This window comes from Micropterus salmoides, unplaced genomic scaffold, assembly GCF_014851395.1.
Source record: "Micropterus salmoides isolate LMB-PRFRI ecotype aquatic unplaced genomic scaffold, ASM1485139v1 Ms_hic_scaffold_3, whole genome shotgun sequence".
NCBI lineage: Eukaryota > Metazoa > Chordata > Actinopteri > Centrarchiformes > Centrarchidae > Micropterus > Micropterus salmoides.
The window spans coordinates 28,474,482-28,497,174 of NW_024042261.1; the positions used below are offsets into that span (position 1 = coordinate 28,474,482).

General features: G+C 40.5%; 1 protein-coding gene across 1 annotated transcript in view; it reads right to left on the reverse strand.

Moving 5' to 3' along the window:
* Nucleotides 1-579: 579 nt before the first annotated feature.
* Nucleotides 580-22,693, reverse strand: part of dph1 (diphthamide biosynthesis 1) — a 73,227-nt gene continuing 51,113 nt past the window's right edge. Inside the window, 8 exon segments of the mRNA XM_038693534.1 lie at nucleotides 580-1,353; nucleotides 1,721-1,855; nucleotides 4,069-4,147; nucleotides 10,543-10,558; nucleotides 10,561-10,642; nucleotides 16,193-16,349; nucleotides 17,047-17,115; nucleotides 19,900-20,021. Of these exon segments, the coding sequence (XP_038549462.1) occupies nucleotides 1,273-1,353; nucleotides 1,721-1,855; nucleotides 4,069-4,147; nucleotides 10,543-10,558; nucleotides 10,561-10,642; nucleotides 16,193-16,349; nucleotides 17,047-17,115; nucleotides 19,900-20,021 (741 nt within the window). The 3' untranslated portion in view covers nucleotides 580-1,272.

The window sequence follows — 22,693 nt, forward strand, 5'->3', positions numbered from 1 at the left end:
AAAATTTATAATGAAACATCAGCTGAGAGAAAGCTCTGCTGTCCAATAATTTATTCTTGACCGCCATGCATCACACTGTCAAGTACTGAGCTCTTCAAAATAACAGCCACCCGTGGACACATGAGGCACATCATGAGAAATACGTACGTCTGGCGGGATGGGCTGCATCACACTGGCCTCTGTTGCTAGGGAGACATGATAGCGGAAAGCAGAGGGAGGACCTGACAGGAGAAGCCAAGTAGTTGTAGGCAAATAACAAAACTCACAGAACATCATTCCCACCGAGAGAAGGTGCTGCAACCAGGGGAAAATTCTCAGGATCAACTGAAGCAATGGTGCGCTGCTGTCAATCACTTTCTGCTGTGCTAGCCAAACACCAAACTGCAATACAGTGTTTATTTATTTATTTATTGACACTCCATCAATAAATAATGAGGATGGAGAGCAGTCGTGACTAGCACTGCACACATCTAGGAACTCATACCCCTCAGCCTTAAAAACAGACCCATCGCTTCAGCATGGCACTGCGTTTACCCCCCCCCCCCCCCCCCAATACATACACACACACACACAGAAGGAGCAAGGTTGCATTTCTGATTTATTGTTTCAGAAATTGCCTATAAAAGCGAGACAGAGAAACAAGGCTATGTCACAATGCATCACATGGTATTATCCACATTTCTGAATTCTAAAAAAGACAGTTACTGTACATTAAAGTGCTTCTTACTCTATGACTGTCTTTGAAACACAGCATGAAGGGAAACTCATTGCTTTATCCAAGGATGAGTGGATTGCATTTGACTAAAGCCACCCACATATTAACAGACACTTTAATTCCATACCACACGCTCAAGGTCATCTTGCGCGTTCTCTCTCTTACAATCACAAAAGCTGTGTCTTCAGTACAGAAAGGCCCACACATTTCCTCTGTGCAGGAATAATTCCTTTCTTGGCAAAGCACAGAGCAGCAACATGTGTGAGCTCAGACACACAAGATTCTCTCAGCTGCATGTATTTTGAGCTGAGAACACATGCAGAGAATGTGAATAAGAGCAAAGAATTTGGTTTGATCTGCTGTGCTGTAAAAAGAGGGATTATTTATGGCTAGTAATCCATTTGAGGAGGGGCTGAGGGCTCCTCCTGCTTTAGCTCTGCTCGCTGACAGACTGGACAAATACCCAGTCTCCTCCTCTGCTCTGACCTCCCTCCAGCCTTTAGCAGAGGCACAGGTGCTGGCAGGCACAAGTCAAAGACAGCGCTGGTCACGATGTGTCATTCCCTTTGACAGCCACAGGGGGCACACTGGTTCTGTCCACACTGCTTGGTAGGAGGGGCTGGATCCGAGCCTTGTTTCTGCAGGCAGGAAGTAGGATAAAATTAACACTTAATAGTGACACTACCTATCTCAGACAGATTAGTGGTAAACATTAAGCAATATGGTTACTGCACAGTGTATTCACTCCGCAGCAATTCACTGCATATCTAATCTTTTTTAAATGTTTCAAAAAAAATGTATAATGTACATCAAGGTCAATGTCACAACCACGCCTTTAAGAAAGATGTCCACATAGCTGTCCTGTTGTCATTGTGCCACTGGGTGTCAGTGTGGTGACATATGCTGAACACAGTGTGGTTTCACTCTTTACCAGCTATTCATACCCCTCCCTTCTCTGCTCTACTTACTCTGTCATTCATTCTTTTATCTCCCGCCCCTGCTCACCTGGGTCTGTCTGCGAGTGGGCCGCACAGGCTGGTTGTCAGGGTGGTTGGGCGCCCACGGCCCCAGGCTCTGATTGGAGTAGAAGTCCATGGGGTAGACTTCCTTCCAGCCAACTTCCTGCAAAGCCACAGCTGCCTGAGAGATAATGAGACAGATAATCACAAACAATGTGTAAACTAAAAAGAACAATTGACATCATGTGCAATACCAGCCCACTGGTATGAGGTATGGAGCTATGGCACACGACTCTGCTGTTCTTTCCCCCTTGTTATCTAGGAATGTACTTGCAATTTTTTGGCAAACAAGCGGCAGGAAATCACAGCGTGATGAGAAGTTGCAACAGACAAGACAGGTGTCATAATATTAAGCTTGGATAACAGGCATGGTTGTCATGTTATCCCTATGCAGCTGCACTGCATGACACAACAGCTGTTAGAGGAGAGCAACAGCTCTGGCATGACAGTGCTGTGACACAAGTGCAGACTGCTCCTTATGGAAGAGAGGTGCCTGTGAATATTGATTCTGAATGACAGAAAGAGCAGCTGAATGACTGAACAGATGGATAAACAAGCATGCTGAATTAAAAAATCAAATCACTTGATTGTTCATTTATTAATTTATCCAACTGCTCATTCATCTTTCAAAATATTTAGATGCCAAGACCTAAGTTCGGCTTCATAAATCTTGGGATTAATTTAGACAATGTGTGTCAAAATATGATGAGAAAACAAGTCATATTAATATTAAAAATCTCCAAAAAACTGTCATTTGACAAATCAGAGAATTTAGTTCTAAAGGAAACATGAAAATGCACAAAAGGGATCAAATCTCTCTTCTGGCGGGACATAATTCATCACGGTTACACAGCTTGTGTTGAGCCTCTGTAGTTTCTTTTGTCAGTACGGTGTGTCCCAACACTGGCAAAGTAGTGTTCTCTTACACCCTGGCTGCATCTTTTAATAGAAACAGCAAAACAACACTCCCCTTCAACATGTTTTAAATCCTTCATATCAACAAGAAACAATAAAGGACAAAAGCAACAACAGTAGAGATTGATAAATGAACTTTCTTGGTCCAAACAAGTACTAGCTAGTAAGTATCTATTAAAAACACAATATATGGGTCACCTAAATTCCATAGTGTTTCCTCCTAAACAAACAAACTGTATACTGGATTAAATCTTTCATTGTGTTATTTTTTGTATATCTTTTCTTTCCCACTCGCCTCTCATTTCTGTAGCCCACTGCTCCCTTCTTCTCCCCTCTCACACCAACTGCCTCTCTCTGTGGAAGCTAGCTTCTATTGCTAATCCCTCCTCTGACTGTAGAGCCAAGTGTGTCTTATTGACTATAAATATAACATGAGATGCACTGAAAATAAATGCTGCCCCCCCACCCCCTTCTCCTTGTTCACTCCACCCTCCCATCTCATTCCTCTTCATTGTAAATGCCACACTGAAAAGCACAGTGCACTGAGACATAACAGGTATGAGATGGGGGTGAATTAAGACTTAACACAAACGCACACAAGCATATACATAGACATAAATGCAGCTGCAAATGATTTAAATGCACAGACATTGTTCGCAAATAGCTAGAGGGAGAGAGCAAAGTGAGCTCTGACAAAAGGGCTTAAGAAAACAGATTACTGCTTTTCTCATTACACCGGGGCGAATTTCAGACTTCACATGTACCATTACAGTCAAAAACAATAAAAAATAATAATCACTTCTAAGGTGAATGCTATGATTATTCATAATAGCCTCATTCTGAGATACAGTACAGGCGGTGCACAAACATGTGTAGTCTGAGAAAAACAGCAACCATTTCAAATCACAATCCAATATTCAAGACAGCAATTCCCCTTGCAGCCATTTCACAGGGATTCAAATCAGCCTGTCTTTGAGGAAAATCATTGAATGAATTAATAGGTGACATCAAACGCTAACCAACTAAGTCACATAATAAGACATAACTGCCAACCCATCACAAAGTTGCTACACCAGCTGCAGCAGCACACAAACAAACACTTGCTTTGAAATGGATCTTTATGGGTTGCTGTTCAGGGAGGGGTGGGTAGGGGATGTGTGGTCCTATAGCCAGTAGGGGGGGCTAGACATCTGCTGATGCTGTTGTATGTTTATTTGTGCTGGTGTGCTTTATAGCAGGGATAGAGGGAGAGGAGTAGGCATCTCCATTTCCAGCACAAGCAGGCCTTGATGGGTCCTACACAAATTCACACCTTGATTTGAATTTAAGCTTTGTGTGTGTGTGCGCAATGCATCACCCTCCTCTGATAAGTGAGTGACAGCTGGGATCTTGCTGAGAGACTATAAGGTGTATGTTTACCTCATATGGGGACAGCAGGGGTTTGGAGAAGGCTGTGCCCCAATCGATAGAAAGGCGTGGACAAGCAATCTGGATCCACCTGCAAGGAAGAGAAGTATAAAGAAATTTGTGTTTCAATGTACATCCATTGAGTCCAAAACGTGTGTAAACCAGAAGCAGTTACACAGGGTGAGAGACCAAGATCCTATTCTACAGGCAGGTCACATCTGCGTCTGCACGCTGCATGTGGATACGTGATGCAATGGGTTGTGCAGGGAGCCTCCCTCCACCTGATCTCCAGCATCTGTTTGAGAGATCTGTCTTGATTTGCAACCGCTGTAAAGGTAGCCACGCTACACTGTCTGAATGCATAGCCAGTCAGTGAAAGAGGGAAGCTGAAAAGAGAGAGAGAGGATGGTTTTTGGTGGTGGAGGGGGGAGGGGGCTAGACTGGATGCAGGAGGTATAAACAGGAAAAACAGGGAAGAAGTGAACAGAGGTGAAAAGAGAAAAAAATGCAGTGAAAAAAAGAGGGAGCGGTTAGGTGAGTGTGAATAAAAAAAAAACAGCACCAGCCCGGTCTCCACGGAGGTAGCCTACATAGCTGGCAGACAAGGGGGGGGCATGAGGAGGAGCGAGATGGGGAGGGGGGGAGGAAAAAAAGAGAGAGAAGGACACAGATATACAGCGATAGGGAGAAAGAGCAATGAAGATGAAAACAGAGGGAAGGGGCAGAAGAGGCACAAGCAGGAAGAGAACAGAGGCAGAAGATTGGTAGACAGAAAAGTGTTTACTCTGGAAAAAGCATGAAAGAGGGATGAGGAGGGTGTGGATGTAAACAGCTGGAGGGAAAAATGAACAATGGGAAAATAGGGACAGAGAGAAGCGGCAGGGGCTATGGCGGTTAGCTTTCACAGATCAATGCTATCCACAGGAGCTCCATGTCCACTGAGGGAGTTGACCCTCCCTCGTCCCTAATCCTAATGATGGAGCTTCATCAGAAGTATTGACAAATATGAACTGAGCTGCAGTGCTTATAAGAACCCCAGATATAACATCAGATCTAGGTAAATGTCAATAAGAATACACCTGTTAGAAACGAGTATAGGCTAGTACAGAAGCATGGATGGAAAACACATGAAAGAATAAAAGTTTTGCCGTAATCGCTTCAATACTTTTATGTCCATGCTACGGCGTCAATATCCCCATCTGTCTATTCTTCATTTTCCAACTTTCACACAATTTTCTCAACTGCAGAATTGAGTGCACCGTTGACGCTCGCTCGCCTCTTTGTCACAGAAATATTCCACCCCCTCAGGGAAAACGCGTGGCCTTTTCTCATTTTCATATAACACTTTTTTTTTTTTTTTAAATGTCTCCCCCCACAGACTGAACTCTAATTAATCCTCCTAATTCGAGCTGAGTCAGATATATTTGCACCAAGCACCAATCTCCTCCGACCTAAGTTTGCTGAGTTGAGATGGAGATGTGGAATCTGAAGTCCATCAGCAGTTCAGTAAAATTATGGTGTCATGCCAGGTACTGCCCTAAGAATGTGGCCCAAAGTTTTATTCCAGCCCTTATGTGGCCTTTAATATAGAAAGCGCAGCTAAGATCCCACATCATGGGTGCAGTGAAACAAAGAGAGAGCTGGAGGAAAGAAAAGAGAAAGAGGTGCAGAGACAGAGAAATGTGAGCTTTTGTCCAATAAAGAATGTATGAATACGAGTTTGATAGAAACCTTGTCTCTTCAGTCCCCCTCTTAAAGATCTGTTTCCTTATGTAGAAAGTAGAACCCCTCAACACAAAAAGACAAGCAAGGATTAGAGAAGCAGGAGGCAGAACTGGTGGGGACTATGCCGTGATATATAAAAGGTAAGGCTGCGTGACATTTAGTACCGCTATGCGATGTGAGTTCCAGCCCTGGCCTCCCTGCATTACCTGCTGTGGCCCATTACACCCTGACACTGTTAGGAGGACCTCCACCTGCATGGCTTCGCTTCAGTTACACTCAGTCTTGACCCGCCAAAAGCAAGAACAATTAACCTTTCAGCAATGCAGGAAAATGATAAATGTTCACCTTTGACAGCAAATGTAAGTGAATTAAAACAAACAATTTAATGGAGTCCAAAAATTTAATTTGAACACACAAAAGACTGCAATGCACTGGGTGGCATTTGCAGTCTAGTTGAGATCTAAGTGTGTGTGGTGTACAGATATGTGTACAATAGTTTTAAACCTGCTAGGGGACAGTCTAATTACACACTTAAGAGCATATGCTAATGGTGTCTCTCTTTATATGCGTGAGTGTGTGTGTGTGTGTGTGTCTAATGACAGAGAAAGCCTGGGGGTGGGCTCTGTACAGTGTACTGTGTCGGCTAGGGCTGAGCACTAATGCATCCGCTACCAGCCTACCGTCTATCTCTGAACCTCCCTCTCCCTCTTTCCTTCTACTCCACCTTCAACACAGCCAGATTCAACACAGCTTCAAACACACGGTGGTTTGTAAGGTCTATTGTAGCCTCATGCAGGATGCTTGTGTTCTTACAAACTATTCTGACTATTCACAACAAAAAGAGAAAAAAAATGGTTGACTAATAAACACTATGTTGTGAATAAACACTAATGATTAATTACATTGACATTGACAAAGGCACCATGGTAATAAATTAATGCAACTGAGCTGGAATTTATTCTTCACTACTTATATTAGGCAGTTTCTGATTGTACTATTTTTTTTTTTTTTTTTTAGACACAGTACTTGGATGACTAGGTACACCTATCTAGAAACTGGTGTAGTCTACAACAATAACCCTGCAATAAATGGTACCGTGGTGAAAGTTATACTGTTCGTTTTTATATTGAAATTGTTGAAACTGAGGTGTTGATTAAACTTCATAGTCATTTTGGAAGCTGCAGTGTGTGGCGTTATTAAATTGTACTGGATTATACCAAGAGAACTGTCAAATATTTTGTCCACCCAATTTGTATAAATAGAGCTAGACCACATATTAAAAACATTTCTTACAGAGCAGTTAGATAACTAGGTGTACCTAATAAAGTAGAAACTGAGTATATAAGCATATAATGTGTTCCTATCTGATATAAATGTATACAATGAGCCATTTTATATTTAAACCCTTTTGTTTCCCCTGTTTAAAAAGCTTTTTTGTCTCTAATGAGGGTTTGTTTTGGTTGGGTAAATCGTGCCTGACTTACATAATTTCAGATCTACACTCATACGTCAGTCTGAAGAGGAAAGCAAAAAAACAAAACAAAGAACTAAATCGCTTTTACCATGATCGCTTGCCTTCTAAACACAGCCCCCTCAACTACCTCTGCATCTCTCTTTCTCTCTCCAACTCACTCGCAATCTCTCTCAGACCTTCTGTCCTCTCACCCACTCCTCCCTCACACATCACACCTCTCATTACTCCACAGTGAGAGGCCAATCTGAGGGAGTGTGAGGAGCCTGTGTGTGTGTGTGCCTGTGATTGGAGCTGTTGCACATCAGTGTCTCACTAACCCCTTGCCCGTCTTCACCTCTGTTGTTCTGGTTGGAAGTCAGATAAATCAAAGAAACTGTTCCTTGAAGCCTGAGTATTTTATATTTCAATGAAGAAACTTTTTTTCAAACACAAGAATGAGTGTTACTGGGATGGATAACAACGTTAAGTGCTAGAGTGTATTTCAGCACCTACAACTGTGATTGTTAAGAACATATACTAATTACAAGATCCACAAGTGCATCAATGATAGAGCTGTAACTAATGACTATTTTGATAGTCGAATAATCTATCGATTAATGAAACAAATAATCGACTATTCGGATCATGAACTGCAAAATTACTCGATGCCTGATGCCCGATGTGACAGAAGCCAGCGAGACTTTGCAGTGAGTAAACCTCACTCCCCGACACCTTAAGAGACGCTCTGGCGACCGACGTTAGTGCCCATGGGTTTTGGCCTCCTTGTCAATGCGTTTGCCTCCACACCTGAAAGTCCTGTCATGGACAAAACAGGTATATACAGTAAGAAATAACTGTGTGTGCAAAGGTGTGCGTTGCACTCATTTGTGCAGCTAATCTGCTGTTAACAAGGCACAACGTTATCATTTATGTAGTAGCTTATCTGCTGGTACTGGGACACAGGGGGACAAACTGACATTTTTATATAAAGAAAGGAATAACTCAATGTATTACATTTGCCAAATTTACAAGAGGAGAAAATAATAACAAATTTGTCATTGACAGCGTTTCACAAATTAAGTTTCCCCTAACTCAACAACTTACAAAACTATGTGATTTTTTTGAAGTATTTAAGTTTAAGTAAGTAAGAGTATGGGTTGCATTAGCTGCCACCAAAATACAAAGTGTAAACACAAAGGTTTAGATCGTTAATATTCAGGTAACTGTCTGGATACAGATCATATTTTAATACATAGTTACACAATAAATGGTGATATGGGCTTTCACTTTCCCCCAAAAGCAATCCACATTGCACAGGGACAAATTGTCTGGTTATCTAGACTTGTGCACTTGACAGCAACACATTCTCCAGCTGTCACCATGAGCAATCTAGTGTTTATGATTGTAAAGTCAGGGCACATGTGGAATGGGAACAGTATCATTGTGTAAAATAATTATTTGCTACTCTCAAGGGAAGTTCAGAGTAAAAGTTATTGATTAAGAGAAAATGTACTGAAAATGTTACAGCTCATAACATGAAGTAACATTAAGATAGCTAGTTCACTAGGTCTCTGTAAATAATATCACAAAGAGTTCGGTCTAGACCTGCTCTATGTGAAAAGTGCAATGTGGTAACTGTTGTGAATTGGCACAATATAAATAAAATAGAATTTAACTGAATTTAATAGATGATTATTACAACACGCTTACACTGTGGACAAATGAAGATGACGTTACTTTATGGCGTGTATTGCAAAATGGAGGAAGAGAGAGAAAATAGTGAGGGACGAGGGAGAAGAAACAGGCCGGAGAAAAAGACAAAGTGTCCAAAGTACAGGATCATTTCAAGCTAAAAGAAAATAGTATCTCTGGTGTAAAACAGAACCAGCCTACCAAAACAGCATGACAGCATCTGAGCAGAAAGCATCCAGTATACAGAGGGGATCTGAAACAAGGTAATGTTAACGTTCGCATTTAAAGTAAACCATGGTTGCTAGTTGAGATGAAGGCTAGCAAAGGTATGGCACGATTCTTAGTTGTAAATGTATTAATGTGCGTTTGTTGTTATTGTTTTCCCACAGGTTAGTCCGTGAGTTTGGGTTGTACAGTGATGTGAGTAACACAGCTGATCCTGGTACCAGGGGCGCCAAGCAAAATAATTTCTTATCTGATTACTCAAATTGATGGAATTATCTGTAGAATACTCGATTACCAAAATAATCGATAACTGCAGCCCTACACTTCACCAATAATTCCATAGTGTGTGAGGAAAAGTGTTATTATGGGTGACTAGTTCAGGTAAGGAAACATGCTTGGACTTATGGTAAGATGATTAAATTAAACAGAATTTGGAGGGTAAAGGTAAAGGAAAAAAAGCCATTCTGAGCAACAGCAATATAATGGCTACTATATTTAGTTGTTTTTTTTACACTAAGCTTATTGTAAAAGTACAGAGTGAAAAGTAAGCACTTTAATAGATAATTTGAGTCTAAAATCCCTTTTCTATGCCCAGTGTGTCAAAGCTGAGGAAACTGTATAAAGCATGCAAGTTTATTATGCTGGACAATTTGTTTTTGCTATGAAGGCAAAACTATGAAATCTCACAAAGACATGAATGCCAATTTTGTTTATGTTTATCAGCTCCTTGTTATAATATGCACTTTCAAATTATGCGTAGTCCCCAGTTATGTGTGCAATGAAGCTTACAGAATACATTTCAAATGTTGTTTACTGCAACTTTTAGGTGCCTACTTGCAAATTGATCAAAATAACTCTGCCAATGATTTAGAAGAAGAACCATAACCATTCTTTATGACAGAGACAAAGAGGTGATTAAGAATTTGAAGAAAACGGTGAGCCAAAGGAATTAATTTTAACTTTAATGTTGCAGAGAGCCATGGCACATTGACAAGGAGAAACTATATAACTGTATAAGATTGTCTTCAAGTCCTTGCAGTAAAAAAATTAAAATGGCAAACTAAGTAAGGGGGTATCTTAGCTTTGCCCCACAGTGCTTCAATGCATCAGAGGCGTCATCAGAGGGAATAGACCAAAATTACTTTGCAAGTGACCGAATGAGCCTTAAACCAGCTATAGCCAGAACTAAAATAAGGTGCTTGATTTGTTGTCTATATTCCTGTTCTGTTGTGAAAACTGAGTCTTGACTGGATGTCGATGAATTTGCGCTGGCTTCTGCAAAGCTAGGAGAATATGGGCGATCGTTTTTACTTCATCTGCCGTACAGTTCAGTTCTGATTATGAATAGCATTTGTCCCAATTTGTGTACATATGTGGATCTTAATACTCACGCATCTACATCTGCATCAGATCCAGCTTGCTAGGGAAAATCTCAGACAGGAGCACTCGAGTGAAGGACTTGCCCAATGACTGAAGCCTCGACTCCAGGTGCTAGTAGGAGAAAGGAGTAAAATAAAAAGGACCAATGCAAAGGTTTGCAATTCAAACATCAAACACAGTTCTCTCTAGGGTTGTGAAACTCCACTACATGAAATGATACATTACAAATAAGATAGCCCACAACTTCCACCACACAGACACAAACATATAAGCGTTCTAATCTAGAGTTGTGCAGAAATTTTAGCTCTACTGTGAACAATCTCAACAGGGAGACAATTTTATCCATTTTCCAGTCTCTGCCTCATATATCCATACATCTTTTTTGCTGCTTACCCAAGTCTACATGGTGGTGACAGCAAGTTAAGCAAGGTAGCAGAAAGATTAGGATATTTTCCTACACCGTGTCCTCCACCTTCTCCAGGCATTCTCAGGCCAGGTGGGATGTGTAATCCCTCCAGCATTTTTGGGGGCTTCCTCCAGGTTTCCTTCCAGTTGGCTCTAGCCAGAATGCCTCCACAGGGAAGCATCTGGATCAGACACCCAAACAACCTCAACTGCCTCATTTCAGAACAAAAGAGCAGCGGCTCTACTCCAACCTCCTTAGGGATGTTCAGCCTCCTCAAAATGTCACTCTGTGCCCAGGAACACACCAAAAGAAACTCAGAGTCTACCCAGAGCCCAGAACTGTAGGAGAGGGCAGAAATTCAGATCGAACACTTCTGCTTCAGATTTCCTCTTCATGAATGTCCAGCTCACATTACTGCCGATACTGAACCAATCCACTTGTCATTCTCATACTACATCTTACACAACAAACAAGACCACATGACACTTGAACTCCTTCAAATTATTCAGCAATTCGTTCCCAACCCAAAGGTTTTCAGGCAGAGTATCAGACCGTCAGACGTGGAAGTGTTGACTCAAACAATCACTTCACACCTAGCAGTAAACCACAACAATGAGCACTGGAGGTCACAGTCCAGTGTTTCCCCACACATAGGCTTTACTTGGGGGGGCCGCCCAGGTAAATTTGGCGAATCATTTTAAAATCGTTTTTGATTGCAGCACTGTGCAGCGCATATGCACATCCTCTCACTCGGTCGCGCTCTCTCTCTCTCTCTCTCTCTCGCAAACATGGACAACAGACCCGTCTGTAAATTGAATGGTTGGTATAATAATAATAATCATCTTTATTTGTAGAGCACTTTTCAAAAACAAGTTACAAAGTGCTTTAACAAGTGTAAAGACAATAATACCCCAAAAACAATACAAGATAAAAGCAAGAAAACATTGAAAAGACTAAAATACAGGTTTAAGATAAATATAAGTAAAACAGAATAAAATGAAAGGGATAAAATAAAGTCAAATAAAACCGGGAAAGGCTCTCCTATAAAAGTATGTTTTAAGAAGGGACTTAAAAGAGTTCACTGACTCAGCCGACCTGATTTCCTCGGGCAGGCTGTTCCAGAGCCTAGGGGCCCTGACAGTAAATGCTCTGTCCCCTTCAGTTTTCAGTCGAGACTCTGGAACAGACAACAGACCTCTGCCCGAGGATCTCAAGGTATGTGCTGGTGTGTATGGGACTAAAAGGTCAGAAATATAACAAGGTGAGAGGCCATGAAGAGCTTTAAAAGTGATCAATAAAATTCTAATTCTAAAACATACTGGGAGCCAGTGTAGTGAAGCTAAAATAGGGGTGATGTGGTATATTGTGTGGCATATTTCTTTTTTCTGGTTAAAAGCCTGGAAGCTGAGTTCTGGACAGTCTGGAGTCGATCAGTAGATTTTTGGGTTAAACAAGTGAAAAGGCTGTTGCAATAATCCAGGCGTGATGAGATGAAGGCGTGTAAAATGGTCCTGGTGTCCTTAAAAGTTAACATAGATCGAATTTTTGCTATATTTCTAAGTTGATAAAAACATGATTGAACAAACTTTGTGGTGTGCTGCTCGAAATTTAAATTACAATCAAACCAGACACCAAGGTTCTTTGCAACAGGCTTAATGTGATTTCCTAGAACCAGCAGATGGCAGTATTTGTTTTGCCATCTGCTGGGTTCAGCTGGAGGAAATTATTTGACATCCATTTTTTGGTAAGTGAACTCAACATTCCAGGGTCTGTGGATCTGACGGGCAAGTATATTTGTGTGTCATCAGCATAAATCTGGAAAGAAATACCATGTTTATGGATAATATGTCCAAGGGGAAGCAGATACAAGAAAAACAAAATGGGTCCTAAGACCGACCCCTGAGGCACACCATATTTAACTGGACAGAACGAAGAGACATAGTTGTTTACAGACACGCAAAACTTCCTATTTGACAGGTAGGATGAAAACCATTCAAGGGAACAGTACCAGAGATCCCCACCCAGTGCCTCAGTCTGTCTAACATGATGTTGTGATCAATGGTGTCAAAAGCAGCGCTAAGGTCCAGGAGTACCAGGACTGAGCACATGCCTTCATCAGCAGACATTAAAAGGTCATTGGTGACTTTAAGCAGGGCAGTCTCAGTGCTGTGGTACTTCCTGAAACCGGACTGAAACTTTTATACTATTTTTACTTAACTTTTACTTCTATTTTCCAGTACAGTGAGCAATTGTTTGGACACAATTCTTTTTAAAATCTTTGCAATAAAAGGCAGTTTTGAAATTGGTCTAAAATTTTGTGGGAGGGAGGGATCTAAACCAGGTTTCTTTAAAAGTGGGTTCACGCAAGCCGTTTTAAAATAATCAAGGACACAACCAGTAGATAGGGAGCTGTTGAAAACAGAGATCAAATGGGGCCCAACAAAATCCATTACTTTCAGTAAAAACTTTGTAGGTATTACATCAAGTGGGCTGGAGGACACTCATTTGTGATACTGTTTTTAAACTGTATCTGATTGATTGTATTTATTGATTGTATTGAAATCTATACAACACAACGCTGTCAATGTCCGAGACCCATCTTCAAAACAGTTATTAGCAAGCATGTAAGGATCCTAGCTTATAAGGATAGCTATGTTAACTTTGGAAAACAGCTGTCGAAGTTACCGCGCTGTATTACTGGTAGTCAACAGGTGTGTTTGAGTTAACTGGCTGACTTTCGCCGACTTGATAGATAGGGGAATAAACAGCGCCGTCAAGTCAGTGACGTTTTGCAGCGTAGGTGCTGTGCCGAATTCTGCATGCCTGCCATGAATTGCATACACCTCACGGGAGGTAACGTTAACGCTCTTTTATACTGAGAAAAGAGGTGGATGCAAATTTCGGCAGGTAACGTTAGCCTACAACATCCGTTTTGCCGAATTATGTATTCACTTATTAAGGTCCTTTTCAGACACTTTGCTTTTCACATTGTTTGAACGCGGTTAAAGCCACGTTTTTGCTGAGTCTCAAGAAATGGTAGCCTACTTTTACAAAGTGTAATAATATGTTAACGATTTTTAATGTTCATTAAATATATGCAGATCATTTATGACTATTGATGAACCCCACAAAGAATAGTATAGCGTTTCAAAGCACAACTTGCTTTTCATGCAATTCTCGGCAAGCATACAAAATTCGGCATAACCCCCCGCCACAGTTAAGCTGTCAATCTATGGGAAACACTGCAAATGAAGTCAGTCACCAAACTGGTGTCTCTCTCCACTCCCTGAGTGCAACTAGAGATTTTATCTAATAAAGATAATAGAATTGGTAACAAAGCAAAACCCAGCCCGAACTCCCACAAAGAACCCAATTCACTTGTTGCTGAGAATACAGATACAACACTTACTCTATTTACCTTACCTTTACATGACATCCTGAGGGGCACGATCTTAAACCTTCAAGTCCACGAAACACAAGAATTTTTGTGAAAATTACCCTTCCTGACAAACTAGAGGGAAAATGCTTAGGTCCATTGGCTGAGTAAGTAACAGTCAGGGCCTTTCCTTCTGTGACACACCATGATATGGATGCAAGATTATTTTTCTATAGGGGAAAACTCAAGGGGATTATGAGTGTCCCCCCAACTGACCTGCATCTTTCACTTTGGGCAACTCCGGAAAAGGAGAGTTTAGCCAGGAGTTTGGTTCCAGAGCTGGTGTTGTGTATAGAGGTGAGCCAAACTATATATTTGTGTTCAGCACACAAAGCTTTGCTTTCAGCTTTGCTTTACATTTCTCAATGCCACAGACCCCTATACCACCCTGGAGGGTAGTGGGCCTATATATAGCTGATCAACCTTACTTCCTCAAATTGAGCTGAATCGGGCCCTCTTGAGCACAACTCCAGACACAAGGACTTGTATAACATATTAATAATGAAACGGTTTAGCTAGTTTAAGGAACTCTGCTCCCTTGCTGATTCTGCCTTTGAAGATTTGGGCATGTGTACTTGGACTGAGGTGTTATTCAAGGATGCAGAAGGCAGCCAAACCAAGTTAAGAAATCCCTTAAATGCTCCTTGGATGAGATAAACGATGATGGAAGTGATATCCACTGTCCTTGGGAGTATTATGAGACATTTATGTGAATGTGCTCTTATCAGAGATAGTTCTGTCCCCTTACTTGAGAGGTTATCTGACACTAAACTTTTTAATCTTGACGGATCTCTATGGGAGAGCTGGTGGGACTTTTTATTCAAATACCCTTTTTTAAAAATCCATCCACTCCTCCATCAATGCAAATGTCATCTTTGAAGTCTGGATATTTACAAGCAGAAGAAGTGCATCAATATAAGCCTAAGAATGTATACTGACTGAGAGAAACCTAGATGTGGCGTTGTTCTAAAACTTTTACATCTAGCATTCAAGTGGATATCCATGCATTCTACGAGCAATGTATAATAATTGCAGACATTATGATGTGAAAAAGGCACATTTAAAAAACAAAGTCAAACTCACAACAGTAAGAAAAAAAACTGAAAGTCTGTGAATACAACAAGGAGATACAATGAAGAAAACAATATGGAACAGGCAGTGGAGGGGAAAGCACCAGGAGGAGCAGCTGTGGGTAAGGAGTGACCAAAGAGGGCTTCTTAGTCAATTGATTAGTAACCCTAGACAGATTTATGACAGAGTTTCTCATTTAAGTGTCTGTCTGCACCTAATGGACCATCATGAGCTTGCGTACATACAGAGTATCTATGAATACATTTCCCAGGATTATTATAGTTAATCTTTGGAATTCTGTTTGGGAATGTGCTGAAATTTCTGAATAACCACAGGAGTGGCAATTCTGAGAACCTGGATTTTTCAGAATTAATTATAATGATTCAAATTCTTCATTTACTGGGGTTGTGCTGTAAAAAAAGCCAGTGTCAATTGTTTTGATTTTGTCAACTGATTTAGATTTTTGTTGAGCTTTCTTAAATATTTATTTATTATTTGTCATTTAAATTTCCAATACAGTCAAACTAGAAGCCAACAGCGGGATCAAAAATAGGACTTTCTATGACTGTTTGGCTGCATCATCCTAAATGTGAAATAACAAGCTCCCAGAGTGAAGACTGCTCATCCTATCAGTACTTCATGTCACCAAACCACTTGTCAGAAAAACTCACACTGGTAAATATTACAGGCCATTGCACAAGTGGCCTCAGGATATGTAGACTGTTGAAATCAGGATGCAGACTCTCACCTCCAGGACTTTGGGGCTGCCCTGCCGTCCCAGTGTACCCAGGATCAGGCCCCACCTCTGGGCCAATCGAGCCTTGTCAATAGCTTGGAGCCTTAAGGCACGCATTGTCTCGTGGTCATAGTACTCCCTGGAGAACACCTTACTGTAGGGGTCATACCTATGAACAAACACAGATAGAAATAGGCTAACACATACTGATGTGAACGTGTGCATAAACAGACAAACCATATTATATACATTACCATTTATTGTTCAGGCGTCTATCTTGAGAACAGAAATGAAGAAGAAAAGGTGAAAAAATCCAATCATGAAAAGCCATGAAGTATGACAGGAGTTAGTGTATCTTAGGAAAAATGGAGGTATTTCTGAGCATCTAATCTCTTTTTCTCCGGTACAAGGAGTTCACTTGAGATTAGAATCTTGTTTATAAGAGAGACCTGTGATCTGTGTGGCAGTGCATGTCTATAACAACACAATTTCACTTTGCATACAAACAAGACTTCATCAAAACAGAACTTCATCCTTAGATCATGGCAGTCAAGGGGATTATTAGTTATGAGATACTTTTTCTATGCATAAAATATTATTCTGAGTATTTTAATAGCTTATCACAAAAGCTTATGTTTTTATTATTTGTAAAATTGTATTGTACTTCCTTACTTCTCCTTAGTTCACCAGCTTTGCAGTCAGATTACTCAAATCCATTTACTGGTTTTTGTGAAATTGTGTGAATAATATTACAGCTTTAATTGTAATGTAATGTAATTAAGTAACTGACTACAACAAACATTTTGTAGATCTTAGTATATTGATTACAGAGAAACTAAAAATTGTAGCAGTTTGTCTCACAATACCTGTAGGCAGGGATATCTGGGTTTGCGATCATGATTGACTCCAGGTGAAATCTTCCATCTCCCAGATAACTATAGAAAAACACCATTTCATTGTTAGATGTAGAGAAAAGAAATTAAGAAAAATAATTTGTGAAAAGGAAACCCCAATCACAATCCAATGTGAAACTATAATAAATAATGGTCTATTATTCTCCTATCCCCTCTACCAGCTTCCTCACTCGCTCTCTTTTTAAATCCATTCCTCTCTGCAGCCTTGTAACAGAAGACTGAAGTTGACAGAAGTGTTACCAGGCAGAAGGCCTGAGGCTGGGGTGGAGGATCTGCACATCTTTGCTTTCCGGGAACATGACCCCAACGATTGGAGCATTCTCTTTACAGAGAATGCAAGCCCTTCCAATTAACCCAAGGTCTGGTGCTGGGGATTCCCCGGAGCCCAAGCGGAGGGAGAGTTCACAAACCACAAGTACAGTGGGGCGTGTTGGTGCCTGAAACACAAGGCCAGGAAGAGTCTTACATAAACCCCCCCCTCTCGGGTTCAGGCTGAGAAGAATTCTGCTGTTAGTGTGAGGGGGCTCAGGTCAGTACCCCTACTCATTATGTACAGTCTCAGTAGGCCTACCGAGACAGGACATGCAATTAAACCCACAAATTGGTCAGCTTTTAGAGCAGCTTGGAACAGGCTGTGGGTGGTTTGTCATATAGGCTACCTGGAGACATGTCTAGCCAAGACTTTATTTATAAGTGTGTGGGTGTGTTTGTGTGAAAGCCCACGTGTGTCTGACCGTGTGTGTGTCACAAATATCACTGAACGACAGCACAAAATGAACTTGCGCTGTTTCTCTTTGCTTAGCAACATCCAAGGCCCTCATATAATTATGTTCCAACAATAAGCCTGTTGCACTTCAGCCACGTTTGTCCAAAGCTGTCTGCAGCTTTAAGAGGCTGGTGAGCTCGACTTGAGCTCTGCCTGCTATCACAGTCCTTCCATCCATATTCTATTGTTCTTTGTAAAAGTTATCTCCCTTAAATGGTAAAGCTATGCATCTTTGCGTTATGCAACACTGTGTCTTCACAGTCACATCTTCATAATTATCTATTATGAGCGAGAGCAAGGGTAGAGGCAGCGGATAGAAATTGTCGACTGATCATTTCTTATAGCTCTTTTCAATGCACTGTTCAGCTTTTAAAAACACTTTTGTTCATAACAGAAATCAGACAGAACAGGCCCTTTTTAAAGTAGCTCAAAGCTTAGGTAAAATGCAAGTAACATTTTTTGGAGCACGGACTCACTCCTAATTAATGTAAGATAACCCAAAAAATAAATATGAATTCATTGTATTGTTAAAGGCCATGAACAAAACCATGCACCGGTAAAAAGGGCTTGTTCTGTGCTGCTTTTCTTGGACATAGTGTATAATCAATTGTGTCAGTATCTTAATAGTAATTCATTAAAGTAAAAGGAAGCTTGTTAATTACTCAGTAATTAAGCTTTTGATATAGCTATCACAGCAAAAAAAAAAACCCAACATTTCTTCTATTACGGTTTATAATTAATATTGTACACTGTGTAGAGGAGTAGGTCTCTTGCTATACCATAGAGGCGGGAGATATAGCCCAATTCAGGAGGGTTAAAGTCCTGACCACATGTGTATGTTAAGGATGTGTATTGAATTTGTGTGTGAGAAAAAAAGAGACAGAGAGAGAGAGAGAGAGAATATGCCTGAGAGTGTACCAACCCTCAGGCAGCCTAATCGATTCTCTCTCTCTCTCTCATCACACCGCAAACATGAAAGACAACGCACATCGGATTAGCAGGTGAAACACACCCTAACCCTACCATTTCCACCACACGCACACACACACACACACACAGCTTTGTCTCCCATAGGGCCTGTCTTATGCATAAAGCAAAGCTTGTCCTTGTGTAGCCATTTTAATCTCATGCACTGGGAGGTTTTAATCACGTGGACTAACACTAGATGTGTGCAGACCAGACATACGGGGTGATACACCTAGACATAATTATACCTGGGGAATTACTCCAACCCACTGTGCACCACAAAGCATAGGATTCCCTCTGCTGTAGAGCTGTACAAGATGTATAGACACAAAGTGGTTGCGGAGGTGTTATTTGTTGCCTGATCTGTTACTTTGCCAGAACACTGGCACTCCCTGTACTGCAGGGAGGATAAGCATCCCTTTGACAAGTCTCACATGCACAGCATTTATGATGATATAAAACACCGAAGAGCTAGTCTTTTAGGACACATGTAGCTACCTACTGGATTTTATCATCTTCTCCCCTTATTTAGAGGAAATGTAGAAGGGAAATAATTTTATCACACAAGCTGAAACTAATTTAAAGACAAATGTTGCACAGTTGATCAATTCTCACCACGAACGTGCCACAGTAGATGTCACACTTTGTGACAACAATTCTTTAAAATGCAGAAAATTGGTGAGGATGTGGATGTATTGTGGTTGGTCTGAAACAGCTAAAAGTGGCATTGCCTGTTTGGCTTGACAATTCAATGCTTTCCACAGTGTGGAGGTATTTTTAGACTTGCCGTTCTGGATCAGCACCTGGCTGGATATAACAGAAGCCTGATCAGAAGCACACAGACATAGGTCGTTGTCACAGCTAGCTATGTCTGGTGTGTCATACTGATTATTCCTCATGTCACATGGGTGGGCATGGCAATGGCAGGGGTACATATGGTAGCTGTGGTGGTGGTGGTGGTGGGGTGGTTAAGTCAAGGCTGGGTGATTATTTGGATATCGCTAGTAACTAACAGGAAGAAAGGACAGGACCTGGGCTGAAACTGTGTAGGTGGGAGGAAGGAGGTTTCTTACATTATGGCATTGACATGGTGATCCAAGCGCGGGGAGGTACAGCCCAAAATTTCTCCGGGTGACAGAGGTCGACACTGTGGGACTAACACATCATACTCTGGCTTGAGCTCTGCACTCACAGCCTGCAGCATGGAGGAATGGAGAAAGAAAGATCTTTAGAGATTCACATGTTTTCACACTTAACCAATTCCCTTGTTTTGGAGTAGCCCTAGGTTTGGAATAGTTCTCCAAAAAGAGAGCTATGAGGTAGAGTCTTAAAGTAACCCTTGGATGACTTGTACACATCATAAGTACACAAATGTTGACAGCAAAACAGAAATCATAACCTAATACTGGCAAAAAGGTTGTGGTGGGCCTCATTTTTCTGCTTCTTGTGTTGTTTAACTGCAGATTGTTATGGCAGAAAATTATGTATATATATATTATTCCTCTTACATTTAACCTTTTATGCATGTTCTTTTACTATTATTATTATTATTACTATTATTGTTGTTATGTCTTATAGATATATATGCAATGTGTTTTTTATCCTTAACCTTTCTTTCTTCTAAACTCCTTATGTTAGTCCATCCACATTTACTAGGGTTTAGGTCAGAGCTGTGAGATTGTTTTGGTGTTTTCCCTCTCTTGTTGTTCCTCTCCTCTCCTGGAATGTTCATTCAAGGCTGAGAGAGGATCTCTGTTCCCCAAAACATGGAAACCTAGACTGTGTAAATGATTACGCATCCCTTTGCTCGTGGACAGAAGTTAGTTACTGTCCTAGGAGACAGAACCTCTGGTCCAGCTGATTTGTGTGGCGGTACTTCTGTCTATTCTCCTTTGTTAAATAAATTCTTCAAAGACAACAGTTTGTTGTAACTCAATTATTTGCTCAACCCCTCACCAGGAATATAGTTTCCATGACACAAGATCATGTCCAGTTTTAAGATATAGGTATAGAGAAAAAGTAATGGAAATAATATATAGCCACCAGAAACAGAAGAATAAGGCTTCCCAAATAGGTGAATGATTAATTAAAAAATGACGACAAATTAAAGGAGGGGAGCCATCAAACACAGGAAAAGTAGTTAACTGAATATGCTAAATATGTGCAAAAACACAAGCAATCAATGCCATGAAGAGTAAGCTTATTGGGGAATTAAGAGTTTGATCAAAACCATACATACAACCCATTTGTAATATATATACATAGTGTATTTTCACTTGGTACATCCTACATTTCTTTCATTTAATATTCACATAATTATTGGATTATTCAGTGGGATACCGTCAGAGTATTGTGAATATTGTGAATTTTTTCTGTGTTAAATATGTCATTATGTTAGAGAATGCACAATACCCTTTATTGATAGTGAAAGCATCCCATTAATGCTTTGTATATAAGGTGACTTATTTAAGCTGTCACTTCCTGCTTTTTTATAAACATCTTAATGCGCCAAACTTGAAATTAATCCAGAGTAGCTGCTGATCCAATCCTTTTTTGCAGTTGTGTTGCCATTGTGAGTGCCTGTATTTGTGAAAAATATAGAAGGAGAGAGGACATTTTACATGCTCAATATGAGTATTTAACTTATAAAGAAGGTTCTCACTTTTCTTCATTTAGCAGCTCCCCTCCTTTTTGCTTTGTGTAAAAATAGAAGACACAGAAGGAGTCAAACGATGAAGGACAGAAGGCAATGACACAAAGAATGAAAGAAGTGAAATGATTAAACTGAAAATGTACCTCTAAAGTGATCCTCAATGGGCCATGCATGACACTAATGTAATACTAAATGTATGGAGTCATGATTCTGCAAAGCACTGAGAAAGAAACTGTCTACCACATGGCATGTCATACTAATAAATTATTACAATAAAAAAGATGTAGATAAGAAGAATACCAACACATTAACAAGGGAATTAATATTTTCTGAAAAAAGTGATGCCCAAAAAAAAAATCTGTTTTTCCAAACACATACATTCATTTAAGCAAAGTGAGAAGATGAGAGAACAAACAATTATAGACACATGTTAGTGTGCTTGGAGGTGGACGATTTAACGATGGCTAATTTAAGGCAGTCCACAGGGAATACTGGTGAACTCCCAGCTTCTCCCGCCCATACTATGTGACCTCAACAAGCCTACACACCATAAGACATAAGTGAGATGGAGGCACACATGCATACAATACACAACAACAAACACAGAGACGATATGCACACATCAACACATGGAGGCACTCAAACACCCCAACATAAAAAATTACCCACATGGACAGAGCTTGGTTTAAAAATAACGGCGGTTACATTAGCGAAAGCCCAGAGTGGTGGTGGTTCAACATAGCAAATGGAAGCAGCAGAACGCATTATAGAACTGAGAGGTAGCGAGTCTGGAAAAAAAAAAAAGAATGTTCAAGCTTAATACTATAGCTGCTGTCACTGCTTATGTAAAGAGAAGAGATGAACACGATGCTGAACCGAGAGGCCTTCCGAGTTCATTCTACCTTTCAAATCCAAAATAACTGGATTTCTCAAACCCACACTTGAACTGAGCTTAAGTGTGAAGTGCGGGCTTGTTCATAAAAGCCAGGAACCAGAAAAAGTATACTGTATAAATGCACTGAAGTGTATATGTGTATGTGTGTTCCTATACTGTACATACAAAAATACTTGGGTAAAACAGAAAATACACACAAGGGATAATAATTATTCAGGTAAAGATATAAAATCACTCTACATCAGCTCTCTCTAACACAAACATGGACTCACCCACATATACACAGATCACACAATCAGACAGATCCAGCGCTTAATCA